Source organism: Eurypyga helias, unplaced genomic scaffold (genome assembly GCF_000690775.1).
Source record: "Eurypyga helias isolate BGI_N326 unplaced genomic scaffold, ASM69077v1 scaffold34365, whole genome shotgun sequence".
Taxonomy (NCBI): domain Eukaryota; kingdom Metazoa; phylum Chordata; class Aves; order Eurypygiformes; family Eurypygidae; genus Eurypyga; species Eurypyga helias.
In genome coordinates this window covers 18894-41714 of record NW_010253983.1, presented here as the reverse complement: position 1 = coordinate 41714, position 22821 = coordinate 18894, and the positions used below count along the sequence as shown (strand labels likewise).

The window sequence follows — 22821 nt, the reverse complement described above, 5'->3', positions numbered from 1 at the left end:
CTCCGCTCCGAACGCTCCGAGAGGGTGAGTCCTGGGCGTGGAGCAGCCCGGAGGCCGGGGCGGTGCGCGCCCCGTTGCCTCACAGAGGTCGGGGAGACGGTTGCGTTCACTGTATTTTACGCTCTCGCTTCAAAAATACTGTTTCTTTTGGGCACAATGAGTCTGATTTTGTTCTCCTATTTCTGGTCTTTTTTTTTTTTTTTGCAGTCGTGGAGGTGACTGAAGGCAAAACGACCACAGTAAGTCCCTGCACCCCTTTCCCTCATTAGCTGCCCTTGCCGTGGCTTCTCTCTCCTTCAGCCTCTCTCGCTCTGTGTGTGTATCCGCGGCCTTAAAGAAAAAAAAGAAAAAAGGTAAAAGGGTCTTTTTTCTGCCTGAAAAGCATCCCAGGGTGTGAAGACAAAACTGAGGTAGGAATGCGTTGCGAGTGCAGGTAAGTAGGTGACAAGTTTGGCTGACAAAGGTTGCTGGCAATGCGTACTTCTAATCGGAACCACCCATGAGCACGCAAACCCCTTGCTGCACCCCTGGTAAAGCTGGAAGCTCTGACCAGAGGCATTTGGGACCCAAAACCGAAGAGGCAGTTCTTCAGATAGGGTTGTTTCTTAAAACAGTGACACTTGACGTTGTCTTGAGTGTGGGTAAGCATGAAGGAGGTTCTCCTGGTGGCCTTGTCCCTTCGCCGTGGGCCAGTAATGCAGGCTGGTGTTGCAGGATGGCTCTGTACCAGCTGCACGCCACGCGCATCGCTTGCCTTTGTTCTGTGTGGCGTTTGTTAATCGCTCTGTGTGCCATAGTGACTGCAGGTGATACAAAGCTTGCATCTTTTGTTGCGGTTTATAAGAAAAAAAAAAACTCATTGAAAGGGGTATGGTCAAAGGAAGACCTTAAATAGTAAAGGAAAAATGCTCCTGGAAATACAACAGAAATTCTGAAGTAACTCAAACAAGAGCATTTTCTCAGCTACAGTTTCAGATATAGAAAGAACGGACCAAAGCAGTAGAATTAGAATTCTTCTTAATTAACACTGTCTGATCTGTTGCACTTTGTCAAGAGAATCTTCCTATTTTAGAAGGAACACTAAAATTACCCAAGAGAGGGGAGGCGACTGCGTTATTCTGCTCACGTTACATGTGCCAATAGCAGTCTATGGCACATGTCTTGGCTGGAGACAGCACAGATATTTTGAAATGTGTAAGTATGATGAGGAGAGTGAAACAGGAATTATTTGGGAATTGTAATAGTAAATATTTGGGAAGACAGTGCACCTAAATGCTAATCTATATATACATAAGGAGAGGGATAGACATTTTGCTTGTTGATGAAGCAGACAAAACCTGGTGATTCATGCCTTTGAAAGTCTGAGTTTCTTTCTTTACCTTAATTGTATTAGTGGACATTGTCATGTTTGAAACCTGAATCGAGCAGGTTATATATTTTAGATGTGTAAGATCAAACAGAATATGGCAATTAGCAAGATTACGAAGACTGTCAACAAAAATAACTTTAAGGTGTGACAGTAGGTGTGATGGAAAGTCTCTTTTTTTTTCTCTTCAGGTGCCACGCTACTAATCTTTGCCCAGAGCCCTGAATACCTTGCAAGCATACCCTGAAGTTGTTTTAAACAAAACAAGGGGATAGTGTGCACACCAACACAACACGCACCATGGATTGCTGCACTTTGCGCTCAGTCCATTTCAACGGGGATGTAAATTATAATTGCAAAGTCCCAGTAAGTTAACTGAGGCTTTTGAAGTAAAAGGCATGTGCTGCAGTAGCAGAGCCCTTAAGAAAAGTGATTCTTCCTGGCCCATTGTAGGAGTGTAAGGGACATTTGCAGATTTCTACTGTATAATATTCTAACATCAATCTAGGATCACCAGTGCCCCAAGATGAAGAAAATCTTGTAACAAATGGTATAAATTGACTGACCAGAGGGCTGATATATTTTTCAGCATATCCTCTGGTCACTCCATTTATGCTGCCAACTCTTGTGTCAGTCTCTTCTGATCCATTTTTCTGTGCTCATCTCTTTATGTGTCCTTGTTTTTATCGGTATTGAAGAAAGCATTTGACATGAACCAGATGAATGAATCCCAGAGAAATATGGGTTTCATCAGCATACCAAGTATGCAGAACCCCTATATTCTCTCTTAGTTCTCTAACAGAAGTGTAATAACAGAGTGGGTTAATAGCCAAGTCATCAGTAACTGGGGAGTAATTGTGAAAAACTGTACACTGAAATTTATCTTGGGAAAAATTGATATTGACATAGCATACTGAATCTATTCATTTCCAAGGTGGAATTAAAAAGTACAGTCTGAAGCCAGACTCTTAAGAATCAAGGCTAAATACATAGTCTTCGCAGAAAATAACTTCACCAATGAACAGAAAATTAGATACTGGCCTATATTTTATATTCATAGTTACTTTTTTGGTTTTGTAAAACTGGCTGTTCAACTTGTGGGAGGAGAAATCTTAGAAACTTACAGTATTTTCTTTGAGGTACCAAGATGCTCAAACTATAAGTAACTTAGCTGTTTCCATTTTGTTATCACTAGACAAGAAAGACAGAAATCCACAGCATAAAATAGTTCTAACAGTTCAGCTGGATGCCGGTGTACACTTACAGAAAACATCATGCTTTGGTTTTCCCAGGTTTTCAGGTGCAGAACCTGACAGTTCATTTTAAACCATTGAGCTTTTTTCTTAAAAGTAGTATTGCATTCTACCCAGGGTTTCTTTTTAAACTCTCTGGTGCTTGTGCTATTTGAATATTTGAGTGGCAGTTGGTATTCAAAATCTGGTTTTAATCTGAATTTGATCAGAAAAAACTTCCAAAATATTTTGGAGAAAAAAAGTCTTCTATTGTCTTTTCTGCCTGTTCAGCTGCAATCTGAGATAGCTCTTGCTTCTGATCTTAAGTCTTCAAAAAAAGACATGCACGCATATAGACAGATTACATATTCCTAACATAACTACATTTAGAAAACAAATTTCTCAAGTTCTTCCCAAACACACTTTCTCTATCTCTTTGCATGTTACTCTTGAGAAAACTCGAGTGTTAGATGTCACCACTTTGTAGTGATATAAAGAAGATTATAAAGTGATCTCCTAAAGGAATTGTTCAGGGAATTAAACTGGATTAAAATATGGGTAAATTATTAAAAAAAAAAAAAAAAACAAAAACACCACACCACCAAAAAACCCCCACAGACCTCTCCAAACAGTCCTTTCTTACATTTAACCTTTGTTCAGAATTTTCCCTGCTGGTAATTTATAATCTAACAAGCCCCTGCTTGGTTTGGTCCGCAACGTGCGTGTGCTATTCAGTGATGTTCTCTCATTCCCAGAAAAAATGTGTGTTAATGTTTTTGGCTAAAGGGCCACTGCAGTCTCAAGGCATGGTGGTTCGAAGGAGTACTGCAACACATGGAATTCGGTTGACTATGAGGACCTGGTACGGGCTGTGAACCAGTGTACATTTAGTAAAACTTACACAAGCCTTTACAAAATGGCTCTCTACGCCCCCTGGATTTGTTCTTTTCCCCATAGCCTGTGTATATTCAAAGTGCTCGCTGTGTCTGTCTATAAGCAAGTTAAATAATGCAGATACTGTTCCCCGTGCATCTGTACAATAGTGGTCAGCGTGTTGTGGGCTTGATGGAAAGTATTCCTCAGGTCAGAGGTAGATGTCTAAACTATGTCTGATCATTATACCCTTTGAACTGTTTTTTAGATTGAAGGGAGAATTATAGATGATGCTGCAGCACCAATTCCTCCAAACCCCTCTGGCCAGTGTCCCATCTGTCGCTGGAACCTGAAGCATAAATATGATTATGTGGTGAGTTCAACAAAGGAGAGTTCCCCCACCCTCATAGCTGGATAAATACCACTCTCCAATATACATACTGTGCAGCCTGCCCTTCTCGTCTTTTGGTGGGTGTAGTAAGGACAGTTAACTCCATCTCTGCCTCTCTTGGGTGTAGAACAAGAGCTTCCAACTTAGTAATTGTTTGCCTTGGCTGATGGTGTTCCTGGGAAAAAGAAGGATGAGCTCACATTGAATAGGAGGTTTGGAATTATACACGTGTGGCCATCTGATCTGAGAAGGCCATATATCCCTTTGGTGCCTAGCTGCCTTTCAGAATTGCACATCCCTCCCGGAGGATCAAACTGGAACACAACATTTAGTCAAGCGTTTCAGGCCTCTTCTAACTCCAGAGAGGCCAAAAGACTTGACCAGATCAAGTATATGTCTTCAAGCACCACAATTTCTCATTGGGTCATTGTCCAGTAAGGTAGTAACTGATGTATATAACTTTATAAAACTCTTGATGAAGGAGAGCATACGTGTTTACATCCCTTGCAACAGCAAAGATAGGTTTGGTTGAAGCTTTTTGCAGGAAATGCTAATGAGAAGTTTATTAACTATGTGAGGATTACTAACACTAAATGTAGATGATGTGAGGGAAATCCTGTAATCCTTTAAAACAGAAGCACGGCAGTCAAGAACACTTTAGAATAAGAAGCGTCAAATAGAAGATGCAGAATGTAACTTTACAAGAGGTTATTCAAGCACAAAGATTACAGAAGGGCCAAAGTGCCCTCCTTACAAGCTAAAAACCCAGTACTGGAATGAGAAAAGGAAAAAAACCAGACAGGGATATGCTGTTACTAAGATAAGGCAACGGAAAACTCAGAATAAGTTAACGTCAGTAGGATTAGGGCAAGAGAGATACCAAGGCATCTGGAGGAAAAGAAATCTTTGAGAGAAAGACGGGCCATCGATGACAGGAGAAGGGGACTGAAAGCCACGTTGGCAGCAGAGTGACCGAGTTGCTCGCATGCAGTCCTAGAGCGCACACAAATGAAAAAACAGGTTTTCATGTGTAGATCATAACGGCAATCTTGCACATGTGAAACAACAGGGGAGAAAAAACAGGTACAGAAATAACTTTAGCATTGAATTAGGTACAAACTGTCAGGCCAGGATTGCATGTAGCCCCAAGAATCAGCTAACATATATTACTTCACTTGCAGGAATTTTTTTAAGTGTGGAAAAAAATCCTAAGGAATCACCAAATGGTTTGAAAATAGCAAGTGAAATACTGAGTGGTTGAGACATGAAGGGGAGTGATGCTGATTATTACCACTTGGTAAATCAAACGTTGCAAATTCCAAGTAAAATGGTATCAACTAGGAGTAAAAACAGATAACCTGTTGGGTAGGAATTATGACTCATGAATTATGAAGAACATGAGTACGGAAATACTGCCAGACAAAATATTTGCAGTTACTCCAGGTAGGTGAAACAACAGATGTGAGATGTAAATGAAATACCAGTTCAGTATCTTTCAAAGCCTGTCTTGCACAGGTTGAGCTGTCTAGGATCTGAGTGTTGTCAGTGATTCTGACTTAGGGTGGATGCAGTATTAAACAGTGAAATAAGTTGGGGTGGTGGGGGAGTAGTGTTCTCTGGTCTGGATTCTCAACAGTCTGGGAAAGCTAAAGGTACAATGAATTTGCAGATGGCAATAAATTAGGAGAAGTGGCAAATACCATTAAGGTATGGAAAGTACCACAAAACTAGATCATGTTTGCTTTGTGTTACCCATGTTTGAATGCAGCAATTTCTTGCAACTCTTTTCTTCTTTATGTTGCTGAATTGTGTTGTGATCAAAATCGCTTACACTGGAAAATACTTTCTTAAGGTTAGTATCGTTTCGTGTGATTTTTAAATGCGTGGAGTCAGCAGCATCATTAAACTGGGTAGTTCTGCAGATTTCCAGAAATCATTCCATGAGTCACACTTTAACAACTCCAGAGAAACTATAAACTGATGCTCAGGGATGAAATGAGCCATGGGAGCAGATTAAATCTTGGAAATTAATATACAGACTCACTTCCTACTGCTGTCTGTTGTGGAAGACACTGTTGCACGTAGAGATAACAGTGCAATCAAGAATGAAAGAAGCAGTTTTAGACAATGTGGTGCTGTAGAGCCAGAGTTCCAGGATTAGAAGTAAGCTGTTGGTCCCAATAGACGATGTAAGGCATGACTCTTGGGTGTGTTTGTAGAGTGAACTAAGGTGATGAGTTTTCTTCCACACTTCAGTTCAGTTTGATTCTTAGATCTTGATTTCTGCTGTTCAGTATGGAAGCAGGAGAAAATAGAGTGTGAGGAGAGATTCTGCAGATAGAATCTTGAGAATCACTGCTGAGATTGTTTCTAAGAAATCATGGTCCTGAGAGACAAACTAGAAGCATGTCCCTCCTGGCTATCATGTAGTTTCTGAATGGATATGTGTCTGGTGTTTCCTGCTGTAGAGCAGAGGAGAACCTGGACAAAAGCTAAAGAGAAAAGCATGAACTGGTATTTCAGAACCGTAGAAGTTTCTTAGCTCGGTGTTTAGAAGCATTCCTCTGTGGGGCTGAGGAGAGCTAGGAGAAATTTCACCTCTTCTGCTCGATTAAGTCCCTTACACGTTTGAATGCTTTGTACCAGTTATGGATTTTCAGGCTTTTAAATGGTTGTGAATAAAAATCTGCCTTTTCTGCACAAAGGCGCTCTCTGCTCTTTTTCTTTGCTGCAGCAGTGATGAGCAGCAAAACCTTGAAATGCTTCAATAATAAAGTGTGGGCATTTAACTGCGTGGGTAATTAATCAGTGGCATAATTTACTCACTGGTAGTTAATTGTCCTAAAAGTCTGTAAATTGAGAACAGCTATCTTTGTTCAAGATATGGCCTGGTTCATACAGCATAACCTGTAATCTGCGCTTGGTAAGAGATCAGAATAGCTGGATCACAGTGGCGCCTTTGAGATTGATAAGCTGAGATCAGTCAGTTGCACAGAAGGGAAAGTGTGAGCTTTTTTGCTTGGGACGCTTGTAATTGCACTGAATGAGGCACTATGAAAAGGGAAGTGTTGAATTAGCCCCTGAGGGAGCTGAGTAATATGACCTCATAGGACTTTCCTTTTGTCATGTGCAGCTAGCAGAGTCTAAAGTAGTGGCATAATGAGTTACTTTGGCTGTCAGAGAACTGGGGGACCAATGTGTCCAGAGTTATTAATCAACTGAACAGGCATTGTGAGCGCTAGCAGGTCAGGATTCCAACCTGCCTCGGCTGTGGCATGGAGGGCTGCAGTTGTCTTTGCCGGTTCAGCCCTTAGTCTCTGCTGAGGCCCAGGATAACAGAGCCTAAGGTATAAATTCCCACAGTTTGTGGTCTGCCTGTGTCTATCTGTTGGAACTAAGACCAGACCTCAGCTGAATTTTTTTCGTATCCATTGGAGATAAAAAATTGTTTTGGTCACTGTTAGGATGCAACTGGATTGAGACCTGCGATCCTGTTACAAAATGCCTGGAGAATGGTGTACAGCTCCCAGGAATGAGGGAGAAAAGGAAAACTAGACTCTTGCATAACTGGAAATAATGACTGGCAGGCTTGTCTGATACAGCCCAGTAGTTATTTGGCTACACGGACAGAAATCTTCTTGCGGTAAATGTAGGTTCATGTGAATCGCATGTAGCCAGTCAAGGATGCTGCTTTTCAAAGTGTCTGGAGATAGTAAATGACTCTGCACTTTGGTTGCCATCCATTCACACGAACGTGCTGTACTTAGTGTTTTGTTTAGCAAGTTTATCCAGCCCTTTTAGAGGTGAAGGCTAAACTTGTTTTTCGTTTTCCCCCTTATCCACTTCAAACATCATTAGTCTGAGTAGGCAGTAAATATGTCATCTTGCTTTGGCAGCAATTAGAGGAAACCAAACTGCAAGCTTTGCCTATTAGCCCTAGATTAATTCAATCCAAGTTGTTTTCATCAAACGCTGCAGATTACAGGGGTGGGAATCTGGGTCCAGCCTCGTGGGAGCTGTCCAGTGATTAAAGCAAATCCGTGGTTACAGGCTTGGCTGTCCACTAGCACAAAATGTGAATTTCATGGAACATGACGGCACCATGAGAACTTGCCAGACATATTTTTCTTCTTTGACCGCTCCACATACTTGTTCGCTTCCCTCCACAGCTGCCCCGTAAAGTTGGCTGTACCTGTCTGCTTTCTCCCAGTGGTGAGAGGCATCTGTGTGAGTACTCTGGGAGAGGCACCTGGCCTGTTAACCGCGGGGATCTTCAGAAACGGACAGACCTTCTGCCGAGTGTGCAGCATTTTAACCCAGATGGTGTGAGTGTAATTTGGAGCTGTAGCGGCTGGGACGTAGATGATTTCAGTTAAGAAATGACTGCCACGCAAGGGTGTTGGTCAGTTGGTGACACTGTTGGTCAGAGTTGATAGCAGAGAACAGATTTTTCCTGATTTCTTTTTCCACAGGGAGAAAAAAATAAAGACTATCTCCCTTTGCTTCCCACCTCCCCCCTTTGCATGGAAACACTTGATAACAACCCTGTGACTCCATGAGGCGTGGTGGTAATATGAGAAATCACTTGGACCACACACACCCTTCACAAGAGCCTGTGGCCTACTTAGGCTTTCACGGCTGCAAAGACTGGAACAGCCTCAAACTTGCCATCAGCTCCCTTTTTCCTCTTCTCCGCAGAATAATGCAGCGGGCTAGTAGAGAAGTCTAGAAAGCTTTTCTCTTTCTAGACGCTTAGGGCTGGACCACCCTTCTTCGCTTCGGGAGATGTGGTTGTGTTAAATGGGAAATTGAGCTGTTGGTGATTTGGAGCATGGATGGCTAACGGGAAAAAAGGGGATGGAGTCTCGCTCTGGTTTCCTGAATCCAATCCAGCGCATTTCAGGAGTGGCCTTGGAAAGTCAAGTGCCCTTGGACTGTTTGGCTGGCATCCATCCAGTTTCCACCCATGCAGCTGGCACTAACTGGTCCCCAGGTTGCTGTTCTCTTTGGCAAGGCCGTGTGGTAGCTGGGCTGAGGACACTTCCATTTTAACCATAGATGGCCTCTCAGGAGCTTGCTGCTAGTTGTTCAGCTATGCTTATCTTGTTCTTTGGATACAATGTTACTCTGTATGGTGGTTGATCGGTAATTTTGTATCAGCAAGAAGTTGCCTAGCTTGCCCTGTTTTCAAAGGAGGTGGATTTGGAAATCAGTCGGAGCAGATTCATTGTAGACAAGCGGAGGTAGAAAGGAAACCAGATAAGGGAAGAGGGAAATTGTTGTCATTATGATATTAGTGAGGGTGGGATTGAAAGTGAGGAGGGGGAAGGACAAAAACAAACCACAAAACAAACAAACTTTTTACTGTAACACTTGTATGACAGCATCTGCCAGAATTGGTCATGACCAGAAAGCCACACTGAATTCCAGCAGCCCCCTTCAGACCTGAGCTGGTCTTGTGCAGTGACGGTGGATGCACAGTTCCTAGATAGCTGCGTTTTCTGAATGTTCATTTTATATCCACTTGTGATTGTTTGCTTTTGCAAGGGCAGTAAACGAAACTAGGGAGTACTCCAGGGAGCTCTTAAAAAGAGCAAAGATGGGGAGGGGGTGGTTTGGGAGAAGGGCTGCAAATCTGTGAACAACAGGCAGAGTCAGGGTCACCCAGTGTGAAAAGCAACAAGTACTCTTTGTTCTTGCCTGTTGCCCTAGACAGTGGGGGCGTAAAGTGCTGTCCTACCTGGTCTGAATTCTCATTCTGTCAGGGTGCTCACTGGCAGGTCCCTTCCAGCCTGCAGGCAGCCTCTGCGCGGTCCAGCTACCTCAACTATGAACATGTTTACATCAGCAATGGAGGAGTAAACTCTCAACCAGCAATATGTCTATGAACAGATGGGGGGAGAAAAACAAGCGCAGTGTCCAGAGGCCCTTTGGGCCAAGTCAGGCTGACATCAGCGTGTCAAGAAGACCTGCTTACACTTTCTCAAGGGGTATATTTGCAGTGGTGCTGTGTATGGAAATGGAGAGCACTTATCTAAATACTGGGCTGTTGTACTGTGTATGGTAATGGGACGCTCGTGCAACAGCTGCTGCTGCTGTGTTTAAAAATTTGTCATCCAGTTCTGTGATACTATCTGATCCTAGAGATCCCTTTAATTCTGTTTGTATTAAGAGTGCTTTATATTTCTAGAGCTCTTAATTGGAAAGGTCAACAGCACTGTAATCTAAACGATTCTTGAATTGCAGGTGAACCCTCGGCATGCTCTGAGTGCTCCTTCCATCCAGCACGGCTGTAGCAGCCTCACCTCATACGTGCACAGTCAAGGGACTGAAGGCAGCAATTTAGCCTATTAGGTCTTTCTCATCAGCACATGTTCTTTTCTCACAAAAAGCTTCTTCGTGCAAGATCTTGGACCATTTCCCTCCTCTCCACCCCTCCAGAGAGACATGAGGGAAGTTCCACCATGGGAAACTGGATAAAGGTTTGAATAGACAGAACAATCCTGCTCTGAGGGAACAAGGAGGGGGCCAGAGGTGATCTAACATATCTGTGACCTTTAGGATAGCAGCTGTGATGGCAGTTCAAGTTGTGTAAACACTGTCCATCTGTAGGTCTTGTGTAACTGTGCCTGAGTACCTAGGACACATTATCTTAGCTAGAATCTTGGAGCAAGCGACAATGAAGTAGCAGAGATTGCAGCTGACTTCATATGTTTACACTAGTGAAGTCAGGGGAAGACTCAGACCATCTGAGTGACCTTACTGAGCTAAGCTGGCAGGCAGAGTGACAGTAAGCAAAAGCCACTTGTTGTCAAGCTGCAGCCAAAACGCATAGGAAGGAGTCATAGTTTTGTTTTGCTCGGAGTTCTGTACACAGCGCAAGGGTCAGCACAACACCTAAGAATCACAGCAGTTAAAGTAGTTGTAGCACTGATGGTTTTCCCCTTCTCTTGCTCTCTCAGGATGTCTTGCTGCTGAGTCAGTTTATCCGGTCTGATGGAGGGCTGCTGCCACGAAGGATCACAGGCCTCTGTCTGGAGGAGCACAAGAAGATTGCTGTCTGCGTGCAGATGGCTCACCGTGCAGGTACCTAGCCTCCTCTTGAGACAACCCCTTACTGTGGGGTACCCATCAAACTCCTTGAGAGGGGTCTCCCACCAAACTAGTATAGCACAATGTCTGTCCATTCACCCAGCAAACTCGTTATGTTCCATGTGGTGGGACAGGATGATGGACCAGAGACTACTTGTTCTGCTTTCTGTGTGTCTTGTCTCCTGCCTCAGCAGCAGACATTTATCCCTGTAGATGACTCTGTTGTTACAGAAAGTTCTGGGAAGCGGCTCAGTCTCTAGTAACTGATAATTAAATACTAGCTTCTGAAATCACTTCATTTAGCGTAAGCTTGACCTGCCCTGTTAGTAACGTGCACCTGTTTATCAACTGCCATGTAAAGACTTTTTTGCTTTACCCTGAAAGGTGGGACCCAGGTTGACACAGTCAGAGTACTGTGGGGATCTTTATGCCTGGTACCTGAGTTGTATCCCAGTTAAATGGACTGAGAATTGTCAGATTTTCTTCCTGGAGATGGAATCTGGTTGGACACCAGTGCAAGATATCCTCTCAAAAAGCCTCATTGATGAGCCCCATTGCCTGTGTCTTTGGTGTGTATTTTCTCTATATACCCAGCAGAACCTGCTAGCTTCTCTTTGGCTGCAGTGCAGGTTCAGCAATGACTAAAGACAAAATACCCTTTCTACTGTTCCTGGAGTTTTTCCTGTGTTGTCCCAGTGGGGACCTGGGATGCCTGGTTTAGGAGTATTGTAACTTCTGGATGCTAGAGAGGCAAGGAGACACTACGAAATATTCTTAGGCCTTTCTATTTCTGTTTCAGGTTTGTTGCCAAACCACAGGCCTGCACTTCCTGAAGGGCATATTCCCAAGAAACCCAAGTTCAACAGGTAAATAGTCTTGTCTTTCCACATCTCTCTTTCAGGAATAGATTGGAAAAGGAAAAGCAGTTCCTTATAACGAAGTAAAACATGCCTCAGGCAACAGAGCTCATAAAGAGTGCTCATAGCATTTTGGAGAAGGAAGGTCTGTCACAATATTCTCTCGTCAGGCTTTTTAGGACAAACCGCATCTCATTCCAGCCATTTATCCACACAGGATTAAAACTGCCACACATATTAGAATCTGCCCTCCCTTCCTCAGCTGTACTCATCTCCTCATCACTAACACTCAGTAGGGCAGTCACAGGAAGATGCCACAGAGATGGAGTCACAGCATGACAAGAGTAATTGAGGTTGGAAGGAGGCTCTGGAGATTGTCTCCTCCAAGCCCCCTGGGTCACACAGAGCAGGTTACCCAGGACTATGTCCAGTCAGGTTTTGAATATCTCCAAGGATGGACCTTACACAGTTTCTCTGGGCAGCTTGTTCCAGAGAACCACCCTCATAGTGAGAAGTGTTTTATTATCTTCAGACAGAATGTTTTTTGTGTTTCAATTTGTGCCTATTTCCTCTTGTCCTGTCACTGGACACCACTGGGAAGAGCCTGGCTCCATTGCATCATCTTTACATCCTCCCTTCAGGCATACATGAACATTGGTAAGACCCCCCTGAGCCTTCTTTTGTCCAGGCAAAATGGGGCTTTTGAGCAGCCCCTTCTCTCTGTCTTTCAGTACCTGGCCCCCAACAACAGGAGGGTGCCCAGGAAGGGTACCAGCAGTGAGTGGGGAACTGAGCAGCCAGCAAGGGCCCATCACAAGCCTGTTCTACTTTGCCCCATCCCTGTTTTCTCCCAGTCAACAATTTGCCCCTCTGCCTGCCCTTCCTGTGCAAGAGGGTCTCTTCCCCCTCCCTGGCCTGAACGGCCCCTGGCCTTTGGTGGGTGAAGGGAAAGCTTGCAGCCGCTGTGCTGGGCGCTGGAGGTGCTAATCCCCTGTTTATGACCTCACACTCTGTTTCCATGGGGATGTCAGAGCGGTTTATGAACCTCGCATTAGCAAGCCGTGGGGTTACCAGAGGCCATGGGGCTGTTGCTGGGAGAGCTTAGGCTGCAGGGCTGGGGGCAACTGGAGACTCCTGCATTTCAGGTCTGACTCTCTACAGTGGAGATTTGAGGCAAGCTCTTGGAAATGTCCCTTGGATTCTGGCAGGCTGTGCACTGGGTATCAGTGAGGATCAAATTAGAGGACTGATTTGATGCAGCCCTGTAGCCATCAGATATTTAACTCTGAAAACTACTTCTTTCCTGTGTCTTACACGTCTCTCTGATTCTTTAGTAGCTGTCTCTACCTAGCAGCTGTGGGGTGGAGCACTTCATATAGTTAGCATTCACACAGCAACCCTGCATAGCAGGTTGAGGCAGGAAATGATAAATCTTGTATCTTGCTGGAATCACACCAGGACTCCAGATCTAATGCCCTGACTGATAAATGGTTCCATACACTTTTAGTGAGAACAAAGAACGGATACCTCCGGATACGTTCTACATACAACTAGGTGTGCTACACCTCTAAAACTGAGATTTAGATTGGAGATTAGTATCCAAGCCCTCCCTATTGCATTGTTAGTCCCTCCCTACAGCACCCTTGGTTTTTATCCTCCCAGCAAGGCAATGTAGAAAGCAGGGTGGAAGCAGAGCTGTTACTGAGGAGATTGAACAGCACTGAAATAGGCAGGCTTTGTCTGGGTGGAAACAGAGAATAGGATCAAGAAATTGGATTGACAGTTCTGGTGGTGGGGCTGGAACTAAACAAATGAGTCCCAGAGCCAGAGTGCAGGGGTGCTCTGGGAGAGTGCTCTCCTGGTCCCTCACGATACTGTCTTTGCAGCCTGCTGGAAGGGGAAAGCTCTGTGTGTTGAAACCTTGTGAAATCTTGGGCATTGCTGCTCTGTGGGAGTTATGGCTGTGCACACCCCCACCTGCGCTTCCCATGTTGCTCTCCAGAACAGTAGCTGGCACCACATAAGGCAGGAGATAGAAGTTGCTTCCCTGGTCTAGTGGGAGGTGTCCCTGCCCATGGCAGGGGTTTGGAACTAGATGATCTTTAAGGTCCCTTCCAACCCAAACCAGTCTGTGATTCTATGATTCCTCTAGCCTGAAGGGAGGACTGGAACTGAAGGGTACCCACATGCTGAAGATATTCAACCAGTATTTATTTTGGGAATGAAGCCAGAGCTTTTATCAAAAGTTTCCTACATCAATGACTTCTCCAAGCTTACCTTGTCTTTCTTGTACTTGTTTCTGAAGCCTTCTGTAAGTCTGTAGTAATTTGGGAAGCGCTCAACCGGCAGTGTTGCCAAAATGCAGGTGAGCTGGCAGGGGAGGACGGAATTGTGCTGGGACTTTTGAGTTGAACAAGCTGCCTTGTTCAGTGCCATGAGAGCATGACTGGGTCATCCTCTAATCCTGACTGGTGTAATATCAGGGCTTCACGCCTAACTTAGCCTGTTGTGTCACTTAATTTGTGTCTGCTGGGATTTTAAGTGTCAGTCCATGAAGGGATGGACAGAATGTACAGAGAGCCTATCATAGCAGGCAGTACATTGCACAGTTAAGTGATGTATTTTCCAAATCCTTGAGCTTCAGCTCTACTTGAGATCACTGTATTGACTGCTCTAGTCATCTTCACCTCCCTGCTTACGTGAGAGCTAACAGCGCCTTTCTGCACTGCTGCTGTAGCCCTGGGAATGCCAATGAGGAGAAACTGAGGTGCGGAAAAATGGAGATGGAGACAAAATTGCATCAGGGCTGCAAACTGAGATGAATCATTCTCACAGGTGGCTCGTAATATCCAGCATACTCTGCTGTCTCTCCCCCTTGCTTGTTTGCACTTACTCTTGCATTCTGCATGGCAGAAAGCCTTGCATACAGAAGACAGTTCCTGCTATACTGTTCTAAAATAGGAAGGTGCAAGGTGGAAAGAATAGACAGAGCACCATGGAGGCATATAGTCTGTCGCAAGACTCTGACAATAAGCTTTGCCCTGCTGAAGGACAGTATTTCTTTGACTCTAATCTGTACTTCTGTGTGTTCACCCTTTCTGCCCTGAAATTCCTCTCATTGTCCCCCTGTAAGCAATCTGTTGTCTAACTCTTCACTCTGCATAGAGAAATCTTTCACTTTTATTTAAAGGGGGGACTTGTGAGAAGTCACTGTCTACTCCAGATATTACCCCACATACTCCTATGAGAATTCCTACCATATGGGGACAGAAAACCTTACACTGAGCTGAAGGATGTTTTACTGACAGTAGAGCTCTTGATGTTAGACTACACCATCAGCTGCTAGAGTGACAGGACCAAGATGAAAGCCTAAGATAACACTGCGGACTGTTTCCACTTGCACCACCTGAGACTGAAGGAGGTTTATTGTGGGGAGCGTAATTTGAAGTGGGAGTCAGAGCCCAGCACCTCTACCCTCATTACAGACCTGTGCATTCACGTGCTGTGTGTAGACTCTGTAGATCTTCTCTAGACTCAAAGCTGCAAGCCCTGCCTGGCTGAAGTCTGGCAGATTACTTCATTTGGATGAGCAATCCCTTTCATTTCTCTCCAGTCGTGCAAAGTTGTGGTTGATGCTCTCTTTGGCCAGGTTTCTTCCAAGGTTGTGTCAGTATTTTTGAGAGCAGCTTCATCTGCTGCCCAAAGAGAGACAAACCAGCCTGATGAACAACTGCTTTCTCTACTCTTTGCCCCTGAAACAATGTACAGGCCAGCTGCATAGGAGGAGCCCTGTGGCTCCTGGGCAGAGGTGCTACGGAAGTACACAAAAATGGGCTGAGGGGCTGTCTTAATGTATCTCTTGAGACCACCAGAAAAGCTGTTCCTCAGCTTTTCCTTGGCTGAACTTGTGGCATTTTTGGCCAGAATGTTTGGCCCATGTCATGGTCACCCTATTTAAAGTGAGCCTGCTTCAAATACAGAGTGTCTGGCGTGCACTGGCTGTCACCTGGCTGAGATTAAAATGTAACGTGCCACCGTATGGAACTGTCAGCAAACTGCCTTGTTCTAACAAGGGTTGGGGTGCTTCCCTGCTATTGATCTAGTGATGTGAAGTGTGGATTTATCACCCAGAACACCTCTGCAGGCTCTGCCCTCCAGAAGGTGCTCTTCTGGTGCTTACTCAGTGATGTTTTCCAAGAAGCAGAATCCACACTCTATTTTCTGAAGCAGTTTTGTTGTGTCTCCATTGTATGGACTTTGGATATTCCCTCCTACATGCCCCAGGTTACTCTCTGGAGAGGTAAGAATTTCCTTGCTTTGAACTGGCTCAGTTGGCAGCTAGCCTCACCCTAACCACTCCATTTCCTGATCCTGTTTCTACTACTGGAATGCATGAGGAAGAGCAGAATGTTTTGGGAAGTAGTGGCTTGCAGATCCCACTTTGTTCTTGGTTACCTAACTGTCTAGCACCGTATGGGATCACTGATCTAGGCTGTAATGTGACATAGAGGAGGAGATTGGAACTGCGCAAGAAGGTACAACATGAAAGTGAAATGCCAGCTTGAGCCAAGCTGTGTGGTCGTGGGAGTGGTAGGAGACGTATGAGAACACCCTGTGGTCAGAATTCACCTGGAGAGCTCTCCACAGTGCTCTCTTCTACCCCCTTCAGCCGGGACACTGTCCAGGTGAGACTTACCATGGTATTTCTCATTTCTTGGACTTCATTTTTTTGCCTTTTTGATTTCTGCCTGATTTGGTTTTGACAGCAATAGCTCATGAATGTTATCACTTAACAGCTTCACTAGCTGTGGGTGCTTTTGAAGAAATATGGCTGTTGGAGTATCCACATCGTCCATAAACACTTGAGTCTGCTGTCCTCCCCCTCTCTTCCATATCTTTTTGTCTGCAGAACTTGGACATGGAAAACCATTGAAGTTTACCCCCGTCAATGCAGAATTACTCCCTACAGTTCATTTTCTCAAGTTTGGCCCAGTCTAGGGCTTTCGCTGTTTCCAAGGGATGATTCCACAAGCAAATTTGTCTTGCAGCCAAGGATTGTTCCCTCATCTTCAGCCTGAATTCTCCCTTTCATAACTTCCTGCTGTTATTTCTGTGTCCATTTGTGCTCCAGCCTGGCATGTTCCAGATAAGCGCTGCAGAAACAAAATATTTTCACTAGCCCGTGAGGCTGAGGAAGTTCTCAGGGGTTTCACCAGCACCACACAGAGTGACAGGCTGTTCTCATATTCCAGAGTCATCTGTGTAAGGCCACCACACACCAGAACCATCTGGGAAACAGTCAAGTACAGCTGCAGGTCAAACTTCTATCCTTGCTTTCAGGAATGGAAACCTGAACAGCTCAGCACTTTTCTTTCCAGCATGGAAGTTGTCGCATGGATAATGTGGACTAACGCTCTATCCAGAACAGTCACTAAGTTCAGGCCAGCATCTGGATGCTCTCGTAATGTGGATTTAGCACTTGTTTTCTTCTGGCAGGTCCAAAATATTGGTTAAAGCACAACACTCTGAAGTTGCTCCCCTTCCAAAAGGACTAAGGGATGTCACAGGTTCCATGAGTCTGGGCTCTGTCAGCAAGAGGTGCTGTAGATTATTTGCACTTGATTTTGAGTGCTCAGCTTCTCAGCATCTTCAGCTTCCTACTGGAAGAACAGAACTTGGCACAGATAATATCCAAGTCAATCCCTCCTCCATTACCTGAACAGAAGTTGCTATGTGTTAGGAAAGAGGCAGGTTCCATATGAACTCCTTATGAATTACAAAGTTCTGAAGCTCTGTGGACACCTCTCATCCTTGGGAGCAGAATCTGGTTTCGTTGCGATCCGTTTCACTCCGGCAGCATGTGGTTTCTCTCATCTGCATGGAAACTGTGCTGTGCATAGCATGTGAATTCAAAAGCAAAGAGCCAGAGCGGCTGCAGGTGAGCAAAGCCAAGAGGTGTCATGGGAAGGGATGTGGCAGGGAGGAGGCAGTCTTGCCAGCACTTTGATCGAGTGCTTCCTGCAGTCTGTAGCCCTCTGCCTTCTGCTCTTAATCCAAACAAAAGCCAGATTGAAAAAGTTCAGTGAGGGTTCAGAAGTTCAGCCTTGAACTGCACCAACGTCACCTTTGCTTGGGCTGCATGCAGGACTGCAGTTGCCCCATGAGTAGGTTATTTCCTTTACCCAGCACATGGAAGCCCTGTGCCTACTCCTAGGTGTTAAGCAGCAGGTCCTGAGTAGGAAGGCTTTGGGGCCCTCCCGTTCACAGAATAAAATCCATGGAAATGGACTTTCATGTGCCACAGAGATTTTAAGTACTTGCAGTGAATGCAGGTGACTAACCACACTTGTTTCCATCCTGTTCATATCTCACCTTTTCCCATCAGGGAAATCCCACCGGGATTCTCATCACGCTTTATGCAAACTACTCATCTGTGCGGCTGAAGTCGAGGGATTCTGGTTATTGCCCAGGATCCTACTGTACTGAAGGGGGCAAGCAGAGCCCCATGGTGGGTTGCCAGCCGGTGAGATTGGCAGTTCTGTCCCCCTTTGTCCAGAGTGAGAGCACTGCAGCCTGAGATAACAGGTTAGGAGATTGCGGACCAGCTGCATTTGGCATCCATGTGGAGGCTCTGTCCCAACAGCCCTCAGCTGGTCAAGAAAATTCAGACCATCTGCCAGTGTGTGTTTGTAGCTTACTGTAAAAACTCCCCAGGACAAACTGCGTGGTTGGATGTGATGGGAAATAGGGTGACTTGGCTAGAAAAAGGGGTACACTACCTTACATGGCCAGCAGAGTTTGCAGAAGAGTCCTGCGTGCTGGGCTTTGGAGCTCTCGTGAGTTTTGTGGATTGTTTTTACTCTGAAGAAAAGAAAAAAATCTGTGAAACAGTAGGAACTGGGGTTAGTCAGAGAGGAAAAGGAACTTTGTAGACTGACTGCTCCCAGACATCAGGCTTTTGCCACTGCTGAATCAAGGTAAAAAAAAAAAAAACAAAACCCTCCAAAAAATTAAATAAAAAGAGGCAGCAAACAAAATAGGACAAGTTTGAGTTTGGGACAAAGCAAGTATTAAAAGCGCTAAAAGCAAATGTGCTCCAGGAAGGGAAAGCGTCCAAATGTCTGTTTCAGCTAACAATGAAAAGCCCCAGCCTGCAGTCCCCAAAGGAAGCCAAAAGCCTGGACCAGAGGGCTGGATTAGACCTGCTCAAAAGAGAAATAACAAAAGCTTTAAAATCAGGCCATTACTAAATCCTCCTTCCTATGCAGAATTGGGGTGTGCACTTCCAGCCCCCACACAGAAACACAGGGATTTCTTAAAAAGCCACTGTCTGTCTAAACCTGCACACAGCATTGATGTGTATCTCACATTCACACGTTCACTTCTCTCCCAGTGAGATCATTTATTATCATGGGAGCCCTTTCCCGTAAGCGTGCGGACACGTGACCAGAACTGCACTTGGCACGCTGATGCTTTGAAACAATTTGGGATTTTTGTCTTCCTTTGCTCTCAGTGCAGCCTTGTGATATCAAAACTTGTGCTACAGACCTCCCCCTGCAGCGAGGGGAACGTGAAAAGAAGGACCCAGCCCCACGTGCCCATCAAATACCCCTACGGCTTCTCCCAGAGCAGCTGCCTTGCCAGAGTCCAAACGGGATCTGCGTTTGGACTCCCTTTGCATGTGAAATTAGAGACCCGAGAGTCTCTCCTACTTCCTGTCTTGAAGTTCTTATGTAAGGGATTCCACTAATGCACTGGCATAACATTAAAGGTCAAAAGGGACTAATTCAATGCACGCATAGGAGAACAAGTGGCTGGATCTTGCTCTATGCTGTCTCCCAAATCCCTCCTGCTGTTTCTTCTAGGTGTTTTAACTACCGTAAACCCCTCAAAGCAAAAGCAAAGCATTTGGGAAGCAGCTTCAGTTCAGTGGCAGGAACCTCCAAATGCAATTTATTTCTCAATTTGTGCTGTTCAGGATTGCTGAGGAAGAAAAGTGCCAGGAAAACAGGCTGCTGCTGTGCAGTCCGTAGCTGCCTGGCATAGCAAGCTTTCTTTGTAGTTGTCAGGAATGTGCCAAATACCTTCAAACAAATGCATTATGCAGTCTCTGTCCAAAGTTCTTAATATCTCAAATTTGCAGGATGCAAATAAAAGGTAACAAAGTTGTTTGAGGAGAGGATGACTGATTGAGGTTACATTAAGACCATGGGATTACTCAATGGAGGCATGCAAACATCGCTGGACAAAGTTTATCAGCCTGTTCCAAATTCTAATTTGTCGGAGCATTGTTTGTGCAGATTATGCTAGGGTTTTACTTTGGATCTTTATTGTCTGCAAAGACTCCTCTTTCTCTAAGGACCTCTATTCCCCTCTCTACTGGTAGCAAAAGATTTAAAGCCTAACAAAACTCCAGGCCACCCAGCCACAGGCTAAGATTTCCAGTAACTGATTCTGGATCTGAAATCCCCGGCCCGTTTGCAAAGCCAAGTCTAAAACTTCAAATGGTAAAAAGCCGAGGATGTTTGCCAGACGTTGCTTTTCATGGAGACTTGTAGTTGTGATGATAATTCCATTCTAGCACCTCTTACGTTGTAGGTTCTGACTTCCTGTACCAGCAAGCTGCAGTAGTATTGAACAGAGAATACTAAAGCAAATTTGGACATAGGGAAATAAAAGACTAGGCCAGAAGCCCATCCCATGCAGAATAATTAACTGTTTATCCTCTGAAAGTAAACTAATTCCTTTTTAGAGACTATTTCTCACAGTGTTCAGCCTTTGTAATTAGTTTACCTTATTGAGGCCAGCTGTTGAAATAACACCTCCCAGAGAAGCCGGATGCATTCCGTCTTGGGCTTAGTTGCAAGGAAAGGGATGTGGCACTCCAGTTTAGCTACAGGTGGACAACTTGCCAGCAGCCTGGAGACTACACCTGATTTGTTTTGTGAGCCTGGAAGTCAGGCAGGTGCCAGTGAGTTCAATGCAGAGGTGCAGCTGAGAAGTTCCAAACAAAAGTTCCTTTCCAGTGGTCCCTTCTGAACTGAGGGAGCATTACTCCCGGTGATTCCTTTTAGGAGGAGGCATGTCGGGAGGCAAAGTACTTGCTCCTGTTTGTCAGAACCTTTTTTCAATAATTGGTCTCAAACTGAAATGCATTTGTGTTGTTTTGACAGGTATCTGACCCGCTGGTCCGTCAGATCTGCAAAGCCCATCTGGACGAGGGGCCCTAAGTGGTGCAAAAAAACCATGCCAGTCGGACACCCTTTGCTGAGGGATAATGTCAAATATACACACAAGCCTCTCTGTTTAAACCACTAGTGGCCAGAACTGCCGTACTCAGTAAGCACAGCTGGTTTTCACTGTTCTTTTTTTTTTGCAAGTTTGTCAGTATCTCCAATTTTCTTATCCCAAAACTGTCCTTAGTACTCTGTATTGTCTGCTGTGAGAACTGCAATCTGCTTCTCTAGGAGAATACAAGGTTCAGCAAAGCAATGTTCAGTATGCAGAATTATTTGGAGAGAGCAGGGGGCAAAGATTTTTACTTCAAAGCCAGAAAGGATCTGAAGGCTTTTGTCTTGTTACAGTCCACAATGTGGTTTGGAAAAAGATGTTTCCTTTATTTTTTCCAGCAATGAATGGTGATTCCTCATTTATATGTGTTTCAACTCAGATTTGCCCTGTTTGGGCTTTTGTACCTGTGATACTGATGGAAAAAGAAGTCTCCTGCAGCACTATGTTTCCTTGGCAGTAACAGAAATTCTTAATGATTGCTGAAATGATTTTTTTAATAACCTGTACTTTCCATAATTTGCAGCAGAATGGCAGTGGCAGATGGGGGTGGGTGTGTTTTACGTGTCCCTTTAAGGACTCCTGGCTTGTGCTTCACTCCTGGACCTAGCAAATACAGAATGTTGACATCCTTGATGACTTGGCCTGGGTTTTTTCCCCTTACAAATACATTTGACACAAGTCTTCCATATCAGTGATGTGGCTGCTTCCTGGGATAGTTTGGGGCTGATAGATGTGCATAATTTCCCATCCTGTAACTAAAAGACGGCACCGTTTCTCTCCATGTACGGTACATGTATGCACCTTCCACCTACTGACCACTGCTACTGGAGAAGTGCCACTTACGGGCCTGGATTTGAAAAGCTTATTACATTTATCAGGGTCATTGTTGCTTTGATATTTATATGGGGGCTACAAATCAACACAGCTTTTTTTATGTACTACTGTGCCACTTAACCTTGTACCTGCTTTCATCAGAATCATCTGCTAATACCTATTGGCATGGACAGGAACAAAGGGTAAGAATAAACCCATATTACCCAGGAAATCACATTACATTATGATGGTTGTTTTTAGCCTTACTCTGTGAAATGGAAGCCCTACATTCAGCCCCTTGAGCTGGCCAAGATCTTTCTGCTTTGGGAGACAGAGCCAAGACTTCATTAACTACCGAGATAAAATCTCTGGCTGACCGTCTCTATTTTATGAAGCTTTGAAACCTACAGCCCTTCAGAAAGGAAAATACTTACTTTCTTCTGCATACAGAAGTGCACTGATTTCTTTTGCTATGTCTTCAAGCCGAGGTAGCTCTGCTTCGTGAGTTTTACTAACAGAAAACTCGCTGGATTAAACCATTGCCTTGAGATGAACCAGAATGAGCACATTTTGCAACAGAACATGTGACACACACAGTTAATTTTTTTCCACAGTCAGTGCCATGAGCTGATTTTGGTGAAACCTAACATCTGAAAAACAAAATACTCTCTTCTATATGCCTTTCTGGAGTTTAGGGTTTAGTAGAGATCCCTTACAGCATGCATCAGCTTTCTACTCTGACTCCAAGGCCAACACTCTATTTTTGTTTGTCATTCATGGGTGACAGCAGCACTCATCCGTGTTGTCTCCAAGTGAGTTTTTGTGTAAGCATGGTGTCTCTGTGATCAGACAGATTGCCTAGGTTTGATTTCTGACCTAGGGCTTCGCCCATCATGGAAGAAAATG

The 22821-nt window shown here is 44.6% G+C and overlaps 1 protein-coding gene across 1 annotated transcript; it reads left to right on the top strand.

Moving 5' to 3' along the window:
- Nucleotides 1-8: 8 nt before the first annotated feature.
- On the top strand, nt 9-21129 carry MRPS18A (mitochondrial ribosomal protein S18A; the record flags this gene model as incomplete). Its single annotated transcript, XM_010152850.1, has 6 exons — nt 9-24; nt 208-239; nt 3740-3844; nt 10825-10948; nt 11754-11820; nt 20985-21129. Coding segments are annotated over 6 exons (489 nt in total), but the record flags the coding sequence as incomplete, so codon positions are not given.
- Nucleotides 21130-22821: the final 1692 nt, after the last annotated feature.